Source organism: Rhipicephalus microplus, chromosome 6 (assembly GCF_043290135.1).
Source record: "Rhipicephalus microplus isolate Deutch F79 chromosome 6, USDA_Rmic, whole genome shotgun sequence".
Lineage (NCBI taxonomy): Eukaryota > Metazoa > Arthropoda > Arachnida > Ixodida > Ixodidae > Rhipicephalus > Rhipicephalus microplus.
Window position 1 is genome coordinate 105,896,077 of NC_134705.1, and position 25,203 is coordinate 105,921,279.

The 25,203-nt window shown below is 47.9% G+C and overlaps 1 protein-coding gene across 5 annotated transcripts in view; it reads left to right on the top strand.

The window, feature by feature from the left end:
- LOC142765408 (uncharacterized) overlaps positions 1-25,203 on the top strand; it is a 228,458-nt gene that overhangs the window by 4,410 nt on the left and 198,845 nt on the right. For all 5 annotated transcript variants that reach the window (XM_075866375.1, XM_075866377.1, XM_075866376.1 and 2 more), the window contains exons 2-3: positions 2,055-2,075; positions 6,196-6,243. In XM_075866375.1, coding sequence (XP_075722490.1) covers positions 2,055-2,075; positions 6,196-6,243 — 69 coding nt within the window. The remainder of the gene's footprint in view (positions 1-2,054; positions 2,076-6,195; positions 6,244-25,203) is intronic.

Below are 25,203 nucleotides of genomic sequence, written 5' to 3' on the forward strand. Positions count from 1 at the left end.
ACTCGTCTACTGCCTAACGAAGTCATTGACTCTCAAGGCAAGAACCACTCTCCGAATACTTTTCCGAAGGTATTTTTATATTATGCTTTTACGTCCAAACAATTGTGTTTAATTCATGTAATTTATACTTGAAGTCAATGTATTTTGATATCTGTATTCCGGAGTACTTTGTGCTCAGTCCTGCCCAAAAGTGACGCAGCGCCCAAATATATGGTACCTGAAGCAATTGTTTCTGTTCTGGAACTGCTGTTCTGAAGCGCTTTTTTCCTGCTGTGTAGTTATCATCACTAGACATGGTCCCAGAACTTTCAAATAACTGCAGACCGACTACCACGCCCTCGACGAAGTGGTTGTGCAAGTCAGTTATGAAATACCTTAATGCCAGAACTTTATGACGTTCATTCACCATTGCACTATTTCATGCAGAATGCATTTTGTAAAAAATGCAAGTGCTTCAGAGCCTTCCATTATACCCATGACTCCAAATATATGACCTCAGAATTGGTTATCGCTCAAAAGACAAGACTTTAGCATTTTGTCTTTACTAAAAAATGACTGTCGCGGCCTTGGTGAAACCTGCCAATATTGAATCAGTAGCCGAGCACCGTAACCAATTGAACACCGCAGTGGGTTAAAAATTTTGCAAAGTAGGCGTTGGTCTATAACAACGGGCTTCAATTTTCTAATACGTATAAACGCAGGTGTTCTCTATTTATGTACTTGTGCTCCTTTGTGCATATGTGTTCGTGCATTCAAGACTTATCGCAACGTTAAACTCCAGCAGGTCATCCCTGCAAGGTAATAATTACCTCACAATTTGCACGACCATTTACTCAGTCATTTATTCCCAGCTTCTCTTTGGAACGAAAAAATCTCACAGCACCAAACCACTTGCATATGAAGATTTGTTCAGCACTTTTCTATTTATTAACCAATATTTAGTGCCTTCCGATATTTTCGAACTTCAAGAATTATTGTCCAGTTTTTTTCTCAGAAAAAAAAAAGCGTATGTCGGAGTTTCTTGTACACATCCAATTCTCTGAACTTTGATGTTGAAATTTTTGCTAAACTTAGTTTGTGTTTGTGATTTCACTTTCAATGAAACTGCGTCGAATTAGAGCTTGTAACTTTGTTGCTCAATTGTTTTATTTTTTTATTATCATTATTCATCGATTCACTAAAGCTGTTGGTGTGCGATACTTCAAACTTGTCAAAATGTTTTTTGAAATAAAAGAGCAAATCTTTCTGAGTCTCAGATTTTTCTTCTTTCTGAACCCCTCCGCTACATTTCCAAATTTCGTATACCTGACTTGGCAGGCTTTTTAAACTTCTTCATGAAAAATAATTGACCTGTTAATATTATTTTTATTATTTAAATATTTTGATGGACTCGAACTTCATAGAAAAACATGTCAGCCCACCCAATGTATTTTAAATGACTGTGTTCGAGAAAGAAAAAGGTGACGCAGGGTGGAAGAGCATTTTACTTTCTGGATGGGAGACAGCGGAGAAAACATGCAGGTAATTGTGAGATGCGGAAGTTGTAAACAATAATTCAATAAGGTGGGGCCATTAGTAGGATTGTAGATTATGAATATGATCTGGACTGAACTGCTTGCACAAGTTATGTGTAAACGTGAAAGACTTCACATTAGGAAAGAACTTCCAAAATAAAAGTTCATATTTAGTTTTACTTCAGCACAAAAGTTTTGTTCAGGTTGAGGATTTAAGCGCAAATGAGCAGCTGAAAAATTGCGGCAGAGATTTCGAAAGAAGTGCGAATCGATAACGTCGTTTCTTTTCACGAAGACACCAATTCACCGTGATAGATATAACAAAGTTTTCATGTCATTCACTCATGAATGTTAAACCGTCTTATCGTATACAGTACGCCACCAAACAGAGGCTGCTAACGCTCAGTGTCTGTTTGCATACTATAGGTTCATTCATATTTCAAACTGCAGTTTAATATTTTTTTTTTCAACTGGCTTTATTAGAGAGTATGTCCTGGTGTACTTTATTTGTTGTTTATATTTATTATTTTTCACTTTCAGGGTTCGCCTTCTGGAGCTCCAGTAAGTATGCACAAAAAGTGCCCAATTTCACAAGTGTGATATTCTTGTGTTATTTATATCACACTCGATCATCATCACAAAACGGTATACCTCCTAAATGGCACACAATTGAAACTTTACACTCAGCACAACAGAAAAGACAGTGAGTGCAGAATGTCCCTTGCACGATTGTTTGTTTCTACGCACAGTGTCTCTTTGTATATTATCAGTTAATTCGCAATTAAAACTGCCGGTAAAGAAACTTTTCCTTGATCGAGGTTTCAGTGGGGAGTTCGTCCTGGTGTGCATTATTCGTTTTTTGTTTTCATCCCTCTGTAATTTCAGGGTTCCCCCTCTGGCACTCCAGTAAATATGCATGAAAAGTGCACATTGCGCAAGTGTGCTCTCTTTGTGTTATCTGTATCATACTCAATTGTCGCCACAATACAATATATCTCCTTAATGGCTCACAACTTAAATTATAAACTAGAAAACACGGTGATTGCAAAATGTTCTTGGTACTATTGTGTGTTCCTAATTAGGTAGACATAGAATCGTTGAACACTGGACGACAAGAAAGAAACTCGGCGCACAACAACACAGACAACAGTGCAGCAAAATTATGGCTTGACATGGTCTACTATATCAAAACATTTTGTTCTTTTATGTAAAATAAGATGAAGAGCCAACACACTAGTTGCTTTCCTTACTTTAATTGGTAATTTTTCTCCTGCCCTAGACTGGTCCTTTTCACTTCGCCTTCAAGATTCTGTGCCCCTATTTGAAGCAGAATTTCTTGCGATACTTTTAACTCTCCCTAAAATAACTGCTTCAGTAAGGTTCGCAGTAATTTTAAAGGATTCACTATCAGTATGTGCCTCCCTTACTTCAGATGAGAACTCGCATGCTCAGAGTGCTTTCGAAGCTTTAGTTCTCCGCATCTCCATCTGATCGAATTGGACTGGGTTTCAGGACATAAGGGCATTTATATGAATGAAATGACAGATGTGCTGGCAAAATCATCTCTGAATGGGCTTTTCATTAGGGTCTTACCGGCATCAAAATTCTTAATAGGCGCTAGATTAAGAATAAAACTGCTTTAAGAGGGATTTTCTACACATTCACTAAAAGCCACACCAGAATTTAAGCACTTGTTATACCATTCGAATAGTAAAATATGTCAAACGTGAGGAACAGAAGTTCCAAACACTAGACTGCGCTGTCGAAATTCACAGCTAAATTTATATATACTCAGAGCTGGTCTGGCAGCCTCCCCTCATTGTCCTGTTTGTGGAGTAAATGAGTCAAGTAAACAATACCTCATTTATTGTAATAGATTCTCTGCCTTACTTGGAAACACTTTAGGTGCCGTTTGCCACCTTCTGTGAATAGATTTAAATGCTCAAAATGTGCTTTCTTTCTGGGCTTTGTCTCTAGGCCACAGCGACTGGAAGATTGTTCACGCATTGCAGGAGTTTGTCAAAAGTTCAAACCATCAAATTTGTTTTGTTGCATCTTTCTTGTACTCTCGTAAATAGATTAATGTTAACCTGTGTAAAAAAACGAAAAACGATTGTGGGAGTTGGTCCGGGAGAAACTCGTTCTTTAGTAGTTCAGGCACAATAAATTTAAACGGTTGTCTATAGCCGAACGCGCACCAAGGTGGGTTGGTTTCCGAGAACCGTTGATGTGTACAGTAAAACAGCGCCACGAAAGGCCTTGAATACATCTTACTTGAGTTATGATGAATTAAAAACGTTGTTGACAGACGTTGAATTCGTGGCAAATTTTCATCCGCTGACAACAATATTGAGTAAAACGGAGGTACTCTCACTCACACGAACTCATTTCCTCATCGGCGAAAGGTCGGTCTCAATTCGGGCAAGAAGATCACTGAAACGAAGCCTACTTTAGCCAAAACAATTGCGTTGTAGGTGAAGAAAAGCGTACCTCGATGGCCTCTGGAAGTGGCATGGTGCAAGAAATGTTTCACAGCTGCCATTACAACGGTAATGGGCACATTGTTGTGATGTAAATGTAGGAGACGTGATACTTAGTGTCAACGACAAATCTTCTGAGCTGTAATGATATCTTACCATAATGGGAGAGATATTTGCAAGCCGTGACGATCACGTTCGTTTTTGTCTTTTTAGAACGACTGTCGATACGAAAATACAAGGAGCAGTGCAACACCTCTACCGCGTGGAGCCTTCAAGCTAACAACTATGTTTACGTGAAGATGTTAGAGATTAATTCGTTGATTGGTTGGACCCAAAAAGGGTGGCTCATCTCAACACAGGGGACTAGCCATCAATTGCGAAGCAGTCCCATTTTTCAATAAAAAGGGGGGATGCCTGAAAAAATGTTAGGTAATCGAGAATAGTAGTTAAGCTAACATACTAATAATTATTGTTATAGCAGGAAAAATAAAAAATAACAATAATAATCACTATATTGAATTGTAGGATTTCTAGGGGCTTCTGACGCATGCTTCTTTTTTGTCCCATAGCGTTTTGCTGTTTATATAAACACCTTCATGGCGTAGATGAGTATATGACTGCTGTCATTCATGAAGACGTCTCTAGAAAAATATCCTAGTAGAAGACGACCCCAGCTGAGCACGCTTTTCGGGAATTCGCGTAGCTTCACCATCTATAGGACTTGGCTTCATGGCATGGCGCTGATGCTGAGAAAAGCCATCGCTTGCACATGCTAGCCAAGTATTTGGGCTGCTTTACAAGATAAAACTGACATACGCATGTGGAAAGTAGTGGAAAGGTAGTGCACCACGCTAGCCAATCCTTCTGGGGCGAGGGAATGCGTTAACGGCGGTGGTCACCAGTCAGGCCGCACCCAAGTCCTCGTAATGCAGTTCCATCACCACGCGGACATTTCTTAATACGGTTGGCAACTGCGCACCACCGGGATCGAACCATGTACCTCTTGCATGCAAGGCTGTTCTTCTAACCACTACACCATCGCTGCCTACTACAGTGCTTCGAGATAGCTAATAGTGCACCTAAAGTTGTTAAATAATAAGTCTCTTTAGAGCAGGTAATAACCGCGGAGCCGAACCACGACACTGAAGTAACTAAAATATTTAGAATAGGGTGGAGCACATTTGGCAAGCACTCTCAAATCATGACAGGTGGATTGCCACTGTCCCTCAAGAAGAAGTTATGGAGCAGAAACCTGGAGATTTACAAAGAGGGTTCAGTCTAAATTGAGGACGACGCAGTGAGCAACAAAACAAAAGTAAAATGGTAGGTGTAAGCTTAAAAAACAAGAAGAGAGCAGAGTGGATTAGAGAAAAAACCGGGGTTATGGATAATATAGTTCAAATCAAGAAAAGAAAATAGACGTGGGCAGGGTGTGTAGCACGTAGGCAGGATAAACGCTGCTCAATAAGGGATTCCTAGAGAAGGCAAGTGGGTTAGTGGGACACAGACGGTTTGGCGGGCAGACTAGATTGAGTAGTTTTTGCGAGTAAATTGGCAGTAGCAAGCACAGGACCGAGTTGGCTGGCGGAACATGGGAGAGGCCTTTTTTCTGTAGTGGACGTAGTCAGGCTGATTAGGATGATGATGATGGTAATGATGATGATGATGATGATGATGACTAGACAAAACACAGATACATTCATCAAATAGTGGCAAAACGGAAACTTTAAGCAGGACAGTTCTCTTTGTAAAGTGAAAAAAAAACAAAAGAATTTAGGACCGAAACCCAAATATTTTTTCCGACTGCAACATTACATGCGTGAATGTCTCCTCAGTGCAAAAAACAGAACAGTAAATACTAATTGGTACTGAGAAGACGTGATAATGAAGTATAATAAACACAATGTTGGCAAGGCAGGGGTGATCCCATTTCGCGAAAATTTCGATCACAGCGCTAACACAACACAAAAAATCATTCAATAAACACTCACCAGTGTAAGAAAAAAAAAACTGTTTTGTTGATTACGCTTAGAGATTATATCTTATTAAGGTGCAAATTCCAAAACTGCTTTTAACGTAACAAAAGAATCTGGACCGGAAAAGATGTGAACTGAAAAATTACTTGTGCGTTTTATTGAAATAGGTTGGTATATGCTTTCATGCAATAATAATTCCTTACTGTATCACTACCCTTTTTGCAGGCTGAGCACGCCAGAGATCTCGGAGATTCCATTCACCGTCCGGTTCAGGCAAGTAGTTTACTCTAACGCAAGTACTAAACCACTGTGCCAGGAAATTCATTGATAACTGAGGTAGGGCGTGAGAGAAGGCGTTACAAGTGCGAATAACAATCTATTTGTTACGGTGTGTGCAAATTTTGGGCATATACCGTTACACAAAAGGAGGAAAACATTGCCAAACAAAACCAAAGGATCTTGGTACGGGGTTTATCAGAAATGTTTTTTTTAGAATGAGCTGGACGGTGAGTTTCGGCCAGCACTGCTTGTCGTTCTTCTCTTTCTAAAGCTCCGCTGCTGTTGTCGCTGCTCGTTCACCCTAATGATTATACCGGCTAAAAATTCTCCGCTTGCAGCCGAAGCCCACTGGGTGAAAAGTTAGCTAGAACGTCACTAAGAAAAAAAGACTTAAGCGTGTTATAATTGTGACTTTGGTCCTGATTCACCGTCTTCCATGGGCAGTGAACAGTGTATACCTATGATTCCGCTCACTGAAACGTTCAATCACGACAAATAGTTCAACATGGTCAGCGAGCAATTTTTGACAGAGTGCATGTTTCATCACCGGAGTCCATAACAACGTTTGTTCACGAGCATTGTAGGTTACCTAATGGTGTCGGCTGTCTTACCGAAATTTATCGTGCTCCTCTGGTGCCAGCGCACGTATTCGGGCGAGGCGCCGCGATTTCTCCGCGCGGCACAGCGTTGCCACGATTCAAGCGTCGTTGTGGCTGATGGAAAGAAAGATAGTGCTTAAATTTATTGAGGTTGACAAGCGTTAAAAGAAAAAACGAGCTGTATTCAATGGTCCCAATCTTCGTGGTATTATATGCATACCTCAAGAACGTTAGCACATCATCCCAATTTTTTTTGGCCTGAACTAACGTACATGGGTATCGTGGATGTGGATATCATGGATAACGTACATGTATATCACGAGGGTTCTGTTTGTACAATCAGTCAAGCCATCGGTATGAGGGTGATAGGCCGTGAAATGTCCAAAGAGCTCGTCAACAGTATCAGCTCTCAACTGGCGGTCACTGCCCCTAATGATCACGTTAGGGGGACCAAGTTGAATGTGCTGGAATGCACTGCAATTTTTGATACTTCTGTTTTTGTTCAAGAGGGTAGCGCCACCGTTGTGCAAAGCCGAGTCAGGTAGACGGCGCATACCAATGGTTCTCTTTCTATGAACGTAGGAACGCTACCATCAAGTGTATGCCTACTTGTTCAAAATATGAGCTGCGTGCAACCGCATGCTTTAGGCAACCGACTGGTGTAACTGTACGTCTCTTGTAGCTTTGGCATTGAGCACAGCTGCCTACATACGTCTGCTTTTTTGGGCGTATGCAGGCAGTAAAAAATTGTTAGCACGATGGAATGTAAGCATTATTTATAGGTAAACTGTAGTGGGGTAAACGTGCCAAGCCGGACAAAATTGAAGAGCAAAGGTCTTCTGGCACTACGAGAATAAACTCTGCGACTGTGCCAGCGAAATTCTGCCTGTAGAGCAACCCTTTTTGAACACAAAAATACACGCCGTTGGCTCTGCAACAGAGATATGTGACTCTAAACTTGGATCTTTATGCTGGTCTTTTGCAAACGCTGTGATACTTGGAAATTCCAATGTACGGTTGCATATAAATGATCAATATTGTAAGCTCGATATTTTCTTGCACGAAGAGGCATCCCAGAAAGTCAATCGGCATCAGCATGCCTTCGGCCGATCTTGTAGGAGACCATGAAGCTGTACTCTTCTAAACGTAATGCTCATCGTGCCAGACATCCCGACAAATCACAAAGATTGACGAGCCAGCATAGGAAGTGATGGTCGGTGATGATAGCAAACTCACGCCCACACAAGTACGACTAGAACGGCAGCACGGCGACAATAATGGTGAGACCTTCCTTTTCAAGAACCATGTAGTCCCGTTCAGGTTGGCTTAACGAACAGCTCGCAGAGGTGATTACATGTTTTATTGGTGATACGCTGAAGAATAACACTGCCAATACCTACACCACTCACATCTGTGTAGACCTCTGTTGACACTGATGAATCTAAGTTTCGGAGGATGGGCTGCCAACGTTAGCAGAAACTTTAGTTGTGCAAAGGAAGCAGCACACTTCAGCTTCAAATGGAATGGGGCGTTTTTTTGCAAAAAGCTTGTCAAAGGATAAGCCACGTGAGTGAAGCAAAGAATCAATCGCCTGAAGTAGGAGCATAGCCCCAGAAAGTGGCTAAGTTCTTTGATGGACTGAGGTGGCTGAAATGCTTTGAAAGACTTTGAGGTCGGGCCAGACGCCTCCTTTGTTCACAAGATGCCCAACCACCAAAGCTTGGCGTTACCCGAAATGACGCTTGTTGGAGTTAAGCACAAGAGAAGCCTTTTGTAGGCAGGTAACTGCAGAATTGAAGCGCGTGTCCTGCTCGTCAAAGGTGCGACTAAATAAGATGGCCTCATCGCAAGGGCATATGCACATCTTCCGTTATAAACATCACAGGATGGTGTCCATGAAACGTTAAAGATGTCCGGAGAGTTACACAAGCTTAGTGGCGTAAGATTAAATTCAAAAACTCCATCATCTGTTATGAAAGTTGTTTTTATTGTATTGCAACAATGTTAATTACTACGGCAATTTGACTCTAGAAAAAATTACATGTTACAAAAAAAACTAATGGGCAGCCCACAATATGGCTACTGTTTCGTTTCAAAAACTCGAAACAATGTGCACGATTCCCTGGGAATTTCAACTGTCGCCGCATAAAGTCATATATATATATATATATAAATATATATATATATATATATATATATATATATATATATATATATATATATATTTATATATACATATATATGTATATATATATATATATATATATATATATATATATATATATATATTTATATTTATATATAAATATATATATATATATATATATATATATATATATATATATATATATATATATATATTGGCCGTGTTTTTCTTTTCTCTTATCACCCTGTTACGCTAAGTTCAGCACAAACCGCGCCTACGACGTTCGAGAAGCTTCGAGCCTTTAATCGATTATTTTGTTAAAATAGCGGCCCCTTCGGGAACCTTACAGATTATTCGAGAACCTACGTCGCCGCTTCCAATAACGCTAGAATATTCGATGGCAAGGGTATAAATGTTGACGGACGATGCTCTGTTCGCCGCTGTCAGTGTCAGTGTCTTATTTTCTTTATGCGTGGCCGTAAGTTTGGCCCGTATCAACAGTTTTTTTTTTTTTTTTTGACGTGGGGTCTGCTCCCTTTGTTCACGTCACAACCCTGCGACACTTGGCGGATGGAGTTGCAGCTTTGTTCATGTACCGGACTCCCCCATGAAGTCGTGAACCGAGCCCATGTTGCGAAGAAGAGCCGACGCCAGTCACGAGCACCGAACAAGCGCAGGCAGGACGGTTTACCTGGAGAGTACGGGCCTATACAACACAAGGCTCGGAAGACCAAGGCCATAACCTCGACCGCAGCAACGATGACGGCTGGTGCGCCACAGTCCGCGATCATGATGCAGCAGCCAAGGGAATCGCCAGTTTGTCATGGGTCATCGTTTGAAGTCCCGGAAACCTGGCTAGAATCCTACGACCGATTAGTTGCCCTCAACCACTGAGACACGGAAGAGAAGCTCCGTCACCTCTACTTTTATCCGGAAGACGCGGCAGGACGTGGTTCGAGAATAGGGAGTCTGCGCTTCAAACGTGAGATCTCCTCCACGGCGAATTCCTGCAAACAATCACGAGCGTGGCTCGCAAAGAGAAGGCTGCTGCGTTGCTGGAGGCCCGGATGCACCTGCCCAATGAAAATTTCACCATTTTCACGAAGAAATGAGCCACCCGTTCTGCCACGCTGACCCCTACATGTCTGAGCAGAAGAATGTCCATCTGCTCATGCGAGCAGTCAAGCAAGAACTCTTCGCTGGGTTCATGAGAAATCCCCCAAAGATGGTCGCCGATTTCATTTAGGAAGCCTCTACGATGGAAAAGATGCTCGAGATGCGGACACGGCTATACAACCGCAGCTTCTCATCTACAACCTACGCCGACATCCAAGCGCTAAGAACAACCGACTTGGGTGAGACGATCCTAGCGATCATGCAAGAAGAGCAGCAAACTTTGCTTCCTTCAGCGCAGCCTCACATGGACACCATCGCGGACGTCGTACGCCAGGAGATTAAGCGATCACTTGGCGTTTCTCAGCTTCCAGAACCGCAGCTGCAACTAATGAGTAGAGACCAATTTATAGGCCAATGCGTATTTTGTTCCTTGCGTTCCTATCGTGGCATTTAGATATAGGGGCATGAATTAGAGGTTAAGAAGGGCTTTTATGGTGTTTTTATAGTGCCTATAAATGCCTATTTTTGGTGTTCGTGCCTAAATACCTACAATGCCTATGAATGCATATTTTCCAAACGAGCGCGTATATGAGCACTATTCAGCACAAATTTTGTTTTCGAGCATGGCGTGAAGCCGTTATTCATGTAAAAAAGACAGCAATATATTTTCAAACACTATAAGATTCAATGAAGACAAAGCTAACATGCTAAGAGCAATTATAGGAGGAGCATGAGGAGTGCAAGAAACGCTATTTCTGCAGCCCTAAGTGAAAGAATTTCTCAGCGTATGCAGAGAAAGGAGGAGCGAGAATTGAATATGGTGTAAAAAAATAAAAGTGTTGTCTATGGCCGGGGACGTGGTGACCACCTTCTACAAATAGATTTACAGCGTCCCGAAGGAACTGAATAACCCCCCTGTAAACCTGGGTCTCGCGGTGAGAAAGAAGAAGCAGGTTGTTCTGGGCAGCCGTGGGTTGCTGGAGAACGAAAGAAAACCATGAAGGACCACTCATAAAATGCTCTTGTTGATTCAGTGGTGGGTAAAATCGCCAAATTGTTATACTTTATACAGCGAAGCCTGAGAAAGGCGACGGCATGTTTACAATCAACGGTGTATTTAGCATACATTCTCCATATGCTCGAATATCCATGTTCCGTATGAGATCCTTGTCACATGTCAAGTGACAAACTTGAAGCAATACGAAACAGCGCTTTAAAGTTTGTTCTAAGCCAATATTCAAAGATTACAGCTGTAACGTTAAAAAAATAGCTAGGATGGGAATTACTATCATGTCGTCGAATTAAACTGCGGCAAAGCTTCTATGTCAACCATTTCATGGTAAACTCTCATTAAAAATGAATTTACCTAAACAGTCCTCTTCATGCAATGGTACTCAAGATTTGGAATTTTGTATCAGATTTACTTTTCTAATATTTCGTTTTTTGCTAGATCTATGAAAGAATGTGTTGTGTCAATGAAGGCGTGTTTTCTTTAGCATTGTAACCCATCTGCTGCAGCCCCTTCAGGTAAAAAATGTGATGTGCACGCGGCTTCTGTTTTGTTTGTAATTTACTTTTTAAGCGTCTTTCTCTAGGTGATATAAGTTGTAGTTAGACACAAAAGGTTCTTGCGTACCCAGTTGAAAGCGTTCTAGCATGATCATTTTTCCAATTGGTTTGCTACGAGACACCACAGCATGATGCAAAGAAGCAAGCTTGAATCCCTTGCTTCTCGTGCCTTGTAGTCATTGTGAGCCTTATTCCTTCCCTGTTTTCTTCGATATTGGGGATGGAGAGTCACATGACGCATACGCACCAAAAGCGACGAGCGTAAGCAAGGTAACGTGCGCATGACGTGCCCCAGCTTCCTTGTGAGCGTACTCCATCGATGTTGGTTCGATACGGAGCTCTCTGTTGCGTATTACCAGTTTCTGTGGGATGGATCAGTCAGCGCGTATTCTTTAGGAGATGCTGGCAAAGATAATGTATTGTGACCACGACACAACACGTCGCTTCGCTGAAACTGCGGTCAGAGACGGCGCACCAAACACAAGCTAAGTGTTGTCAGGGTTGGCGAAGGCACGATGCAGAAACGACGAGAAGACGAACGCAAGCAAAATGGACATAGTAGTAGTAGTCGTAGTAGTAGTATATAGTAGTCGTATCAGGGGCAGTATGTGTGGTCTTACATAAAAAAACCCCGACATAAGTATGAGAGACGCTGTAGTAAAAGTTTCCACAAATTTTGAACAACCGGTGTTTTTAACGTGCACTGACGTTGCACAGTACACGGCCCTATAATTCTTCGCATCCATCTAGATGTGACCGCCGTAGCCACAATCGAACCCGTGGGATTCGGATCAGCAGCGGATCACCCTATAGTGGCTGGTCCACCGAGGCGGACGCTAAACGAGCGCGGATCAGTGAATAGCATCTCGAGGCTAATCAAAACAAAAATAAAAATAACAACAAGCTGAGATTTCATTTCCATGTTTTCTTATTTTTCTCAGCGTTCATGCATAAGACTTATTTTGAAAGGACAGTGCAATAACACGGGGAAAGAAAGACATGGAGACAAAGAGTGCTGTTTTTTTTCCTTTGTCTTTGCGCTTCCCTTTCGAAATGATATGAAGCAGCTAGACGAAATCAAAGTAACCCTCATTTACCCTATACAACACAACACACAAATTGCACATGCCAACTAGAATAATGTCACGTGCAACATTCTTAATAAGGTACTGTTTAAAATGCAGGATACAATCAGGAGACGAAACATTTTTTGTCTGTTTTTATAGGCACAGCTAGAATTTAATGAAGTCCTAATGAAGAACGTACAGTATGCAACGTCAGCCCACCAATGGCAACGTAAAGGAGCGACGCGAAAATAGGATCATTTCTTTCTGTACGTCACTCCCTAGATCTTCTGGGAATCTAGAGCGCCCTCCTACCTGGCGCCTCGTTCCCAGCTGCCGCACGCGCGCCAGCGGCGTAGCCCGGGCGCGCATAAGCGCCGGCATCCGCCAAGATGGCTGGCAGGGCGCCTCTTGGTCTGGGCCAGTCAACCATTGGCTCCTGCCCGCGCTGGCATATCTGTTCACGCTACGCTGGCGCGCTGCGCGGGCCTACGTCACAACGCAGTGCCATTTCCCATTGGGCGCGCATGACATCCTCCTCTCCTACGAGCTGTGTTGCGCCCGACGATTCACTCGTCGCGCCAGATGCTCTCAGGCCTTCACGAGAGGTTGACGTTCTGCTAAGCAGGCGGTTTCTCGTTCGTGCGTTCGACTTCGGCCCTTGTTCGGGAGTCGTCGCGCCCTAGGCAAGCGTACTTGCTCGGTCTTGCGGAGTTCCCTATACGGCCTGCAAGCCCGTGAGTCTCGCACTATGCTGCATCTTGGTTTAATAAACCCGTTGTTGTTGTTATCCTGCCTCGTGCGTGGTTTCTGCGCCTTGCCGGAGAAATTAACGAACCCGGCCGCAGCGGCAGTGGAGGACGTCGCACCCCTACACGAGTTGCGCTAAGTAGGTAAGCCTTGTGCAAACCTATGTCCACATAACTGGCGCCCAACTTGGTTTCGGCATGGCTTCTGAGCAGACCCCTTCGAGGCGCTCGTTCCTGTTCGATCCTGTTGCGACGGACTTGATCACATTCGAGGCGGATGGCTGCAACAGCACGGGGTACGGCCCTCTCGGTGACCCTCTCCTTTCGTTCACCGGGAGAGATCCCTTTTTTGGGGCCCCCTACGGTGATGCGAGTCGCTTTAACGAGAAACACAGTCCTAGACAAGCTAGTAACGGGCTGTATCAGCTGTTCGAGACTCACGCGCTTACGGGCCCGTCCCCGGCGCAGTCTCCGCTCACTGGCCTTTCCCCGTCAGCAGCACGGTTGACAGCTCAAATCGCCGCACCCAGTCCTTCTTACCGGGGACACTCAGGTGTTGGCGGGAACGCGCTTCCTGACCCGTTGTTGTCGCGAGCGCAAAGGGTTGACTATGTCGTTCGCGAGCCTGCTCGCTCAACCGACAACGTCGCCGCGTTCACCGATGCTCGCTGGCCTGAGACTCAAATGGGCGACCCTTTCGACGGACGTGGACCACCGTGCTCCGCTGCCGACCCGTTTGCCAGTCGCGTGAGGCCTCAAGCACCAGTCGGAGCGCAAACCCTACCCTCCCCCATGCCGTGTACTGGCCCTTTTTGGTCGGACGCGCATGTTGGGTAACAGGCGCGCGCACCTGTTACGGCCGCGCCCGCCTCGGAGCAATCACCGCTGCACGCAACTGTGGCGCAGCTCCTAAACATTCTGTTGGAAGCGGTGCGCTCGCAGCCTTGTGCTTTAAAGGGAGACCCCGAGTCCCCTCAGCCAAGCGTTACGAGTAGCTTAAGGGTACCTCTGCCTGAGTACAGCGGTTATTCGGACCACATCGGTGCCACAGAGTACCTCGAGGTGCTGCACCGCTATCAGCAGGCTACGTGGCTGAGCGACAGCGTTATGCTTGGCTCTGTTTTGCCCGTGTCACCGACAGCCCAAGCGGCGAGGTGGTACCGGCTCGTCAGCCGCCAAGCTCGATCGATGGAGGAGTTTAGGGCTCTTTCGTAGCGAATTCCTTTCTCCTGAATACGAGCGCCACATGCGCCGCGAGTTAGAGCTTCGCACACAGCATCCCGACGAATCTCTTCTCGAGTACATTCGGGCTTTGCAGGAGCTCTACCTCCTTGCCGATCCTACGGCATCAGACGCCGAGAAGGTGGAGCGAGCCATACGCCAGGCTCATCCAACCTTCGTCGCTTACTTTTGGAGCGCCCGTTATCGTGATCTAAACAAGCTGGCATCCGATTCGAAGCGTATTCAGGGCGACATACTGGCCCTGAATACGCGCCGCCGGCGCGTATTCCCATACTGGCGGCGCGAGCCTATCGCCCGCCACCACCACCGTCCGCGTCTCTCGAGCCTCGTTGTGCGTGGGCAGGTCGTGACTCGTCACACTGGGGTTCTCCGAACCACGAGGCGGCCTCTGCCGCGAGAGACCGAGACGCGCTCGATGTGTCGCACCGTGCTCTGGACCCGTACTCGTACGGCCGGGCGGCCACCGTTGCCCGGAAGCGTGAGCAAGAACGGAAACCCCGTGCTCCAGTGCACGAGGGGATATTCGATCGCGGAGCCCCCACTGCGGCTAGTGAACGGGCACCTCGTAGCTCAAAAGGATCACCTAAATCCCCCCCTGTTGCAGAGAAAAAGGCGTTGTCTGCTTTCGTTGCCGTGAGCGTGGTCACACCGCGCGAGAGTGCAACGTGCTCCAACCGACACAAGAGCCTGCTCGCCCGTCGGGAAACGGGTTGAGCCGTCGGTGAGCTCCCCCTTGCGGGCGGCTGCAGCAGTAAGAGAGCACGGTAGTGTAACACAACCTCTGGCACCGATGGCGTTTCGCGCTTGACATGACATTCCAGCCACGCCGGCGCCGTTCATCGCCCTTTCGATCGCTGGTCGAGAGTTTGCGGCGTTGCTGGATAGCGCGGCTTCTATCTCGCTGTTCGGCGAAGAGGTTAGGGCTCATTTGCGCGACCGCTCTGTCCGCATTCGAGCTTGCGACACTGCCTTCCACCTCGCCAGCGGCACCGCCACCTCGTGCGGCACTGCGTGGTTGGTTGTGTGTTGGGAGAATCGCGCACGCCGACAGCGCTTTGTGCATCTCCCGGGTCTTTCCTTGCCTGTGACTCTCGGTCGCGACTTTCTCGCGCGCACAGGTATCGGGATTGGCGTCGCAAGCGGAGGCTACAGGGATGGCCCTTACGGCGCCCTACGGCCTTTCGCTGCACCTCACGTGGTCTCGGCTGCCAGTAAGTCGCCGGACGCCACGAGGAGGAAGGAGGAAAGGAGACCAATCGTTGCCCCCGCGGCCCGCGTCTCCCCCTCGGACGCCAAGACTGGTCCTTCGGCCGGCGCGGCGGAAAACGGTCCGCGCGTACAGCTTTCCCTCGAGAATAATGCTGCCGCGGTGAACGAGGTCTCGGGTATGCCGGTGATCCCCCCCCCCCCCGCTAAGCAGCAACTCGAATGGCTCAATGCCACCTTGGCCCGACAGCTTGTCGAAACACGAGAAAGCATGCCTGTCGTCGCTGTTGACACGCTTCAGCGACACGTTCACAGAACGCCCGGGTTGCACCTCTCTGGTGAGGCACCCGATTGACACAGGTGACGCACAACCGTGGAAATGCAATCCTCGTCCCGTTAGTGTGGCAAAGAGGAAAGCAATTGACCAGGCACTGGATGAGTTGATTGAGACCGGAGTTGTCCAACGCTCAAACAGTCCTTGGGGTTCACCGGTGGTAATGGTTCCCAAAAGAGACGGCTCTCATCGGCTCTGTGTGGACTACCGCCGGCTGAACGAGGTCACGAGGAAGGATGCTTATCCTATGCCTAACGTTGACTCGATCGTGGCTGCTCTAGGCGGTGCTTGCTACTTCAGCAACTTGGATGCTTGCAGCGGTTACCTACACGTTCAGATGGAGCCGGCGGACGCGGAGAAAACTGCATTCACCTCTCACAGAGGTTTGTACGAGTTTACCCGCATGCTGTTTGGCTGTTCTGGAGCTGCACCTACGTTCCAGTGATTGATAGACCGCGTTCTAGGAGACGCTAAAGGCAACACGCCATGGCGTACCTCGACGACATCGTCATCTTCTCTCGAACGTTCGAGGAACACCTTCACCACTTGGAGGATGTCCTCGGGAGGTTGCGTGCCGCCGCGTTGACTTCGAACCCGAAGAAAGCTCAAATAGCTGAGACTCGCATCTCATTATTAGGCTTTACCATTCAGAGCGGTCGTGTTCTGCCGTGCGAGGAGAAGATACGTGCCATTGTGGAGTACCCGACGCCGGCAAACATTCAGGGCCTGAGGCGCTTTTTAGGCATGGTGAACTACTATCGACAGTTCATCCCAAACTGTGCAGCCATCCAAGTGCTTTTGACTGCACTCTTGAAAAAGTCGGCACGATGGAGCTGGGGGCCAGAACAAGAGCGAGCCTTCAAGGCGCTTTCCGAAGCTCTAGTGGCCACAGCCGAGTTGAAGTCGGCTGTTGAAGTCGGCTAACGTTGAAGTCGGCTGAGTTGAGTTGAAGTCGGCCATCGCTGCTGCGGGGTCTGCCGCCCTCCCGCGGTTCAGGTTCCTGCTGAGACGCCGCACAACGAAGACACCGGGACCCCCGTCGATCTCGTGGACGGCACAGAGCTGGACCTCAGTTTTTTCGGTGTCGGAGGATGCTGTTTTTACGGCGTCTTTAGGGCGGCCTTGGTCAAGGAGGGGGAATGTGGGAATCGAGAGCGACCTCCTACCTGGTGCCTCGTTCCCAGCTGCCGCACGTGCGCCAGTAGCGTAGCCCAGGCATGCATAAGCGCCGGCATCCGCCAAGATGGCTGCCAGGGCGCCTCTTGGTCTCGGCCAGTCAACCGTCAGCTTCTTCCCGCGCTGGCATGTCTGGGCACGCTACTCTGGCGTGCTGCGCGGGCCTACGTCACAACGCAGCGCCATTTCCTATTGGGCGCGCGTGACATCCTACTCTCCTTCGAGCTCTGTTGCGCCCGACGATTCGCTCGTCGCGGCAGATGCTCTCAGGCCTTCACGAGGGGATGACGCTCTGCTAAGCAGGCGGCTTCTCGTTCGTGCGTTCGACTTCGGCCCTTGTGCGGGAGTCGTCGCGCCCTAGGCAAGCGTACTTGCTCGGTCTTTCGGAGTTCCCTATATGGCCTGCAAGCCCGTAAGTGTCGCACTGTGCGGCATCTTGGGTTAACGAACCCGTTGTTGTTGTTATCCTGCCTCGTGCGTGGTTTCTGCGCCGTGCAGGAGAAAACGACGAACCAGGCCGCAGCGTCTTCGCACGCAGCGGCAGTGGAGGACGTCTCACCCCTACACGGTCGCGCTAAGTAGAAAAGCCTTGTGCAAACCTGTGTCCACAATCTTGGGACACAGGCCCGAAAGAAGGGCAAGTGGCATTCATTAAAATTGACTGTTTTTTTCACGTCTAATTTTGCAAAGCTTACCAGGAATGATCCGGAGTGCCCAGTGCACTGTTACGGTTGTCAGCTAGAAAAGCTCTAACCTAGTGAGGGGCCCTTTAAGGTGTTCACCAATAGGGGAGAAATTGGTCTTTCGTGATCAGGCCTTGCATGCTTCTCTTGTGGGGTATCAGTGGTCTGGTTATTTGCTCCTGCGCTGCTCTTCCCAGCCAGAGTGGTAAAGAAAAGTAGACACTTGATGCACAATACTAGAATATAAAATGATAGACCACATACTGCGAATAGCGCGGGAAATACATGCCTATGTTCCATTGTTGGTACCTTTCTGCTATCTAAATATCACTTTTTTTCTTCTTGCCGCAGATACAAGTCGCCAACGTCATTGTTTTCAGATATTTATATTTTTGTTAGAATTTATTGCTCCTAATACTATGGTTTTGAAGGCCTAAAATGGTGTTTTACTTGCGGGTCTTTGGCGCCTGAAACACACTTTTTGAGTGCCTGAAATTCCAGCCTCTAGTAATCAGCTATGCTGCTGCAGCCCGGCGTCACGCCCCTCCTCCACGCTCATGCCAAAATGCTGCCCTGGCGCACTTCTGTCGCCTGACGCCACCGCCGCCACCACCAGCACCGACGTCCTAACGTTCGCCTGCGCGCCAGTGCAGTGCGCCGACGAAAAGCTACGTTTGGCGAGCACCTGACAACCACCTGCTGTGCTACCACAGTGGCGGAGCCGAGCACACCTACCACCATTGGCAGTACCGACAGATGGGTCTACGGGGCTTCGACATCAACGCGCCGTGCCCACATTGGGGTGAACGACCACATGACATTGACGACTACGTCGCGGGAAAGCAGTCTACACGCCAACGACGTTATTGTTTGCCGTCGTCAGGCCGCTCTGCCTCACTGCACAGCGGGCAGTGCGGTTTGGGGCCGATCTCCAAGCCCTTACTCGGAAAACTTAGGGCAGCAACCGATGGAGGTGCGGTTGCTGTACGACAAACTACTGAAGATAATCCGCCATCGATGACGACAACGCCGGCACAAAATAGAAAGAACCCGCCGTAAGACAAAAAGGGTCTTGACGTCGAACCTTCGCAGCCTGCAGAAGACGTCACGACGCACCGTGGAAGCAGCGGAGCAAATGGACATAGCCGTGACCCAACCCTACGACCCAAACGCAACGCACAAGGACGAACCAGCGACCTCGACATAATATTTGACAGTCCACTAGTTACTGTTCTTCTCGAAACTGGAGCCGACTATTCATTCGTCAGTGGGTCATTCGCAACGAACAATAAAAATGTGTGGCCGGCATCGCAAGGCCCCGAAATCCAGACCACTGGAGGTCGCTTAACAATGCTGATTGGCGTCTGCGCCACAAGAATCACCATAAATAAGCAGACTTATCCTGCGAGCTTTGTATTCTTACTAAATTGCTCCATGGTTGCGATACTTGAATGCACGTTTTAAGTCTAAATGACGCTGTCATCGACCAGAAGTGTGAGTCAATCTCACTAACCTCAGAAAAAACGGTGCCCACCCCTGCAACGCCAAGGAATCACCCATTGAATGTGGTAGAAGGGCAAGTCAATCTGCCGCTTTTCTCCAGCGTCGTCGTTTCCATTGGCACCGAAAAAGCCGAAAACTTCGAGGGTGATCAGCACCTTCTTCTTAACTGTCAGATTTGTGTTGCAAGAGGCATAGCTGAGCTGCGTGACGGTAAAGCAAAGGTGGTGCAGACAAACTTCAGTCATGACTGTAGGCACCTCAACCGTGGTACGGCGGTAGCCCACATCGACGAATTCGTGAAGGCCAGCAATTCCTTCGCCCATTTCGATGCTGCCGCGGCTGCTTCGTCGAATGCAGGTGCTGAACCAGATTTTTATGTCAACCCCAACCTTTTGCAGCGCAAGCATGACTTGCTCAAATCCCTGCTCTTGCAATTCAAAGACTGCTTCTCGTCATCATCATGAATTAGACAAACCCCAGCCGCGAAACATCGCATCATAACAGAAGAAAGTACCCGACCAGTTCGACAAAGCCCGTACCGAGTCTCAACGCGCTAAGGATACGCCATGGAAAAACATGTCGACGAAATGCTACGCGACGTTGTCATTCAGCCATCCAAGAGTCCGCGGGCGTCACCCGTGGTATTAGTGAAGAAAAAGGACGAGACCCTACGTTTTTGCGCCGATTACCGTCGCCTGTACGAAATCACAAAAAAGGACGTGCACCATCTACCACGCGTAAACGACGCACTGGACCGTCTCTGCAACGCGAAGTACTTTTCTTTGGTGGAACTCAAAATGAGCTATTCGCAAAATGAGGTTGATGAGAGAAGACGGCCTTCCTCACTCCAGACAGCGTTTTCGTGTTTATGGTCATGTCTTTTAGTCTTTCCTCGGCGCCTGCAACTTTCCGGCACGTCATGAACACCGTGCTGGCTGGATTAAAGTGAAAGACTTCCCTCGTGTACTTGGATGACGTCATCGTGTTTTCATCAAGTTTTGACGAGCATCTTCGGCGCCTTGAAGTGGTACTTCAGGCTATCAACACCTCTGGACTAATCCTGAAGCCACAAAAATGTCGCTTTGCGTACGAGCAGCTGTTGTTCTTGGGACACGTTATAAGCAAGTCTGAATTGCGCCCAGACCCGCGGAAAACATCCGCCATCGCTGATTTCCCGCACCCCACTGGCGAGAGGGCAGTACGCCGATTTCTCGGATATTGCGCCTATAACAGGCGTTTCGTCAAACTTTTTTCACAGGTCGCCGAGCCGCTAAATCACCTCACGAAAAGCAACTTCAAATTCGGATGGAAAGAGGCACAAGAGAAAGCACTTCAGGCACTTAAACGACGCCTCAATACGCACCTATACTTGCGCGCTTCGAAGAATACGCTGAAAGAGAGTTACACACCACACAAGCAGCGTACGACTTGGCGCCGTCCTTGTGCAAAGGACAGGTGGCGTAGAAAAGGTTATCAGGTATGCAAGCCGGTCGCTATCCAAGGCCAAGGCCAACTATTCCACAACAGAAAAGGAGCGCCTTGCCATAATCTAGGCCGCATCGAAGGTTCGACCCTACCTCTACGGCAGGCCTTTCAAAGTTGAGAGGCCCTGCCACTGTGTTCTAGTCACTAGGGTACTCGGCCGCTACCCACAGGTCACAGGATCAAACCCCGGCTGTGGCGGCTGCATATCCGATGGAGGCTGAAATGTTTTGGGCCCATGTACTTAGATTTGGGGGCAGGTTGAAGAACCCCAGGTGGTCGAAACTTCCGGAGCCCTCCATTACGGCATCTTTCATTATCATCAGGTGGTTTTGGGCCGTTAAACCCCACAAATCGAATCAATGAATCGAAGTTGTGAGTGACCACCACGCCTTGTGTTGGGTAGCTAACCTGAAAGACCCTTCGGGTCGCCTCGCTCGATGGAGCCTCAGACTTCAAGAATATGACTGGACCGTCGTTTACAAGTCTGGAAGAACACATTCTGACGCCGACTGCGCTTCTTGTGCCCGCGTCGAACCACTGCTGCCCGACGGCCTGGATGAGGACAGCTTCCTAGGAACAATAACTGCCGACGACTTTGCCGAGCAACAACGAGCTGACTCGGAACTCAGAATCCTAGTGAAATACCCCCAGGTTAGCAGTACGACTGTTCCGAATGTTTTCAAGGGAGTACCGGAGTCGTTATTCTTGCGAAACGAAGTTTTTTAGGAAGAACTTCTCGCCCCTTTGAGCGGACCACATTCACATGGTTCCTTCAGCCGTGAGACCAGAAGTACTCAAGGCTCTACACGACGACCCGACGGCTCGATACCTCGGTGTTTGCCGTACACTCGCCAAAATACAAAAAATTACTACTGCCAACGACTTTTCGCCGCCGTCACTCTCTATGTCAGGAGCAGCCACAATTTTCAGCCACGTAAAACACCGCGTGCTAGGCCAGCTGCACTTCGCCAGCCCATTGAGCCACCTCGACGGCCGTTCCAGCAAATCAGCATGGAGTTACCGGGGCCGCTCCCGACGTCAACTTCATGGACTAAATGGATCGTCGTAGCTAAATACAACCTCACATGCTATGCCGAAACAAAGGCCCTCTCCAAAAGTAGTGCCTCTGAAGTAGAAAGGTTCTTCGTCGAGAACATTGTTCTCCGTCACTGAGCTCCACAGGTCCTCAATACTGACAGAAGTACAGCATTTAACGCGTACCTAACTCAGGTGATCCTGAGGTACAGCCAGACAAGTCACCGCCCAACCACCGCCTACCATGCACAGACCAACGGCCTCACCAAACGTCTTAATAAGACCATCGCTGATATGCTGGCTATGTACGTCAACGTGGAGCGCAAGACGTGGGATGAAATCCTTCCATACGTGACATTCACGTACAGTACGGCCGCTCAAGAAACGACGTAGTTGACGCCGTACAAGTTGGTCTGCGGAAAAAGCCCGACAACGCCGCTTGACGTTATGCTTCCAAAATCGCTGATGAAGAGCACCTTAAAGCCACCGCCTACCTTCAGCGCGCGAAAGAAGCTTGTCAATTCATCCGCCTGCGCATTAAGAAGCAGGCGACCTACAGCCGCCATTACGATCTTCGACGAAGCTTCGTTGAGTACCAGCCCGGGGACCGTGTCTGGGTGTGGACGCCAGTACGCCTACGTAGGCTAAGTGAAAAAAATTGCCCGCAGCTTCCCTCGGGGGAACACTGAGGAGGATGCGGAGCGTAACTCACGCTAGCCGAGGGAACTCGACCGGCAATCAACTACTGCTTGCACGTAGCACACACGACGTAGTCGGCATAGTCGGTGCCCTTTCCAAACGTATCGCAAATAACCGACAACGCTTTGGAGTTGTTCTGAATGTTGCCGATCCGAGTTAAGTTGTTATCGAACCAAAGACGATCACAAACCTTGCAGGTGTGGCCGAAGCTTCCCTATCGGAAAAGCCATGGTGGATTCTGGAAAACATGGTGGGCGTAGTGGAAATAATAGTGGGCATGGTGGAAATTATGATGGCTATGGTGGCACGTAGTGGAAAATATGGTGGTTATGCCGGGACATACTGGGTGGTATGGTGTACAGATGATGGGTAAAGTGGCAATGATGGTGGAAATCAGAGGCTAGATAGTGGGCAATAAGGGGACACTCTGCCCACCATTGCGATAATGCTTGGAAGCCCTAAGCATATGGTGGGTGGTGCTTATTATGGTGGGCTACATGGTGTAACAAGCTGAGAAACTCTTTCCACCATTGCGATAATTCTGGGAAGCACTAAGCAGATGATGGGTGCTGCTTGTTATGGTGGGCCACATGGTGTACCAAGCTGAGAAGCTCTGCCCACCATCGCGATAATGCTGGGAAGCAGTAAGCAGATGATGGGTGGATTTGATTGATTTGTGGGGTTTAACGTCCCAAAACCACCATTTGATTATGAGAGACGCCGTAGTGGAGGGCTCCGGAAATTTTGACCACTTGGGTTTCTTTAACGTGCACCCAAATCTGAGTACACGGGCCTACAACATTTCCGCCTCCATCGGAAATGCAGCCGCCGCAGCCGGGAATCGAACCCGCGACCTGCGGGTCAGCAGCCGAGTACCTTAGCCACTAGACCACCGCGGCGGGGCCAGATGGTGGGTGGGCTTATAATGGTGGGCAATTTACATAGTGTACCAAGCTGGGATCTGTACACTACATGTTCTACCACCATGATTTCCACCAAAGGTTAAGCCTACTGACCGAGCTCGTACAATTGTGTTATCCGTGCTTCCGGGTTTCAGAATACACGATTACGACGATTAAGTATGACAATACAGCGCAGCCATATGGCATCAATTAACCTAAATGAAGCATTTTTCATTGTGTATGGTGTCCGCTCAAGAAGCAACAAACATCGATGCGACGCGATTAAAGCACTCCCAGAGAACGTAATTAAGTGTCTTCTCACCGACAGCCGCCGGTCGCACTCGCCGGCACTTCTCTAGCTCTTGTACAAGAACTTAGACATGGCAATTCGTGTGCTTGGTGAACCAACATGATAGCGTAATGTTTCCGGCACACTGCATACGTTTTGGCCAAGCCGTTATAACGGCTTGGCCAAACGAATATGTAGTTGTTGCTTTAGCGAAAGAGCTACAGCATTGCGCTGGCGCGACCGCCCTCTACATTGCTCGAAAAGCATCCCAATACTCAATCAAATAAATTAGGCGGGCGTATCTATGGAATGAGCCTAGAAGCGCCATAAAGCATGAGCAGATGTCGCCCTTTAGAACGAGCGCGAAACGGATATTAAACTTGGCAGACCCCGCCGGTAAACTGTTGCTGCTCCCCAGTCCACTTGGTTTTTTTCTTGAAGTTGTGAATTGTAAAAAAAATAGCACTAGTGCCATTAACATAGTGGCAATCGTTACAAGCCGCAGCTGCTTGTGTTTAATAAATGTGCAATTTTTAGTAGCAGGTGTAGATATTCTCTATGTTGTGTACACGACAAACATAACTCAAGTTCAGCCTTAAGTTTGTATGCTAACTAAGTATTTAATACACTAGCAACGTCATGTTGGTGTGGCGCAGTGGTTAGCGTCTTCGAAAGAAAATCCATAGGTTGCAAGTTCGATCCTCCGTGGCGCCTTGTTTTTTTTTCTACGGGACCGGTGTTTTTTTATACCGTTTTTATAGAATTCTTTTTTATTTTTTATGGCAGCTCGTCACGGTGATTCTGACGTCATTTCGCGCTCGAGTGTTGCTGGCACTGCAGCACCCACCATACCCACCATGCGCCATGGTGGGCGTTTCCCACCATTCACCCACTACATTAATCCACTATAATGGTGGGTGGTGGTTTCCACCATGCCCACCATAAGTTTTTTTCCGATAGGGGAATTCGGTCGAGGAAGTCGCGCTTGAAGCGAGCGTTGGGCGTGGCATACTGCTTGGCGCGCCACGCCGCTACCTCGGCGCGCTTGCGCTCGCGGGCAGCATCGGGATCGGCCTCTCGTCGCCGACGCTTGCACTCGGCTTCCCGTTTTCGAAAGTCCGGGTCCTCTTGTCGACGCTTACGTTTCAAAGCGGCCG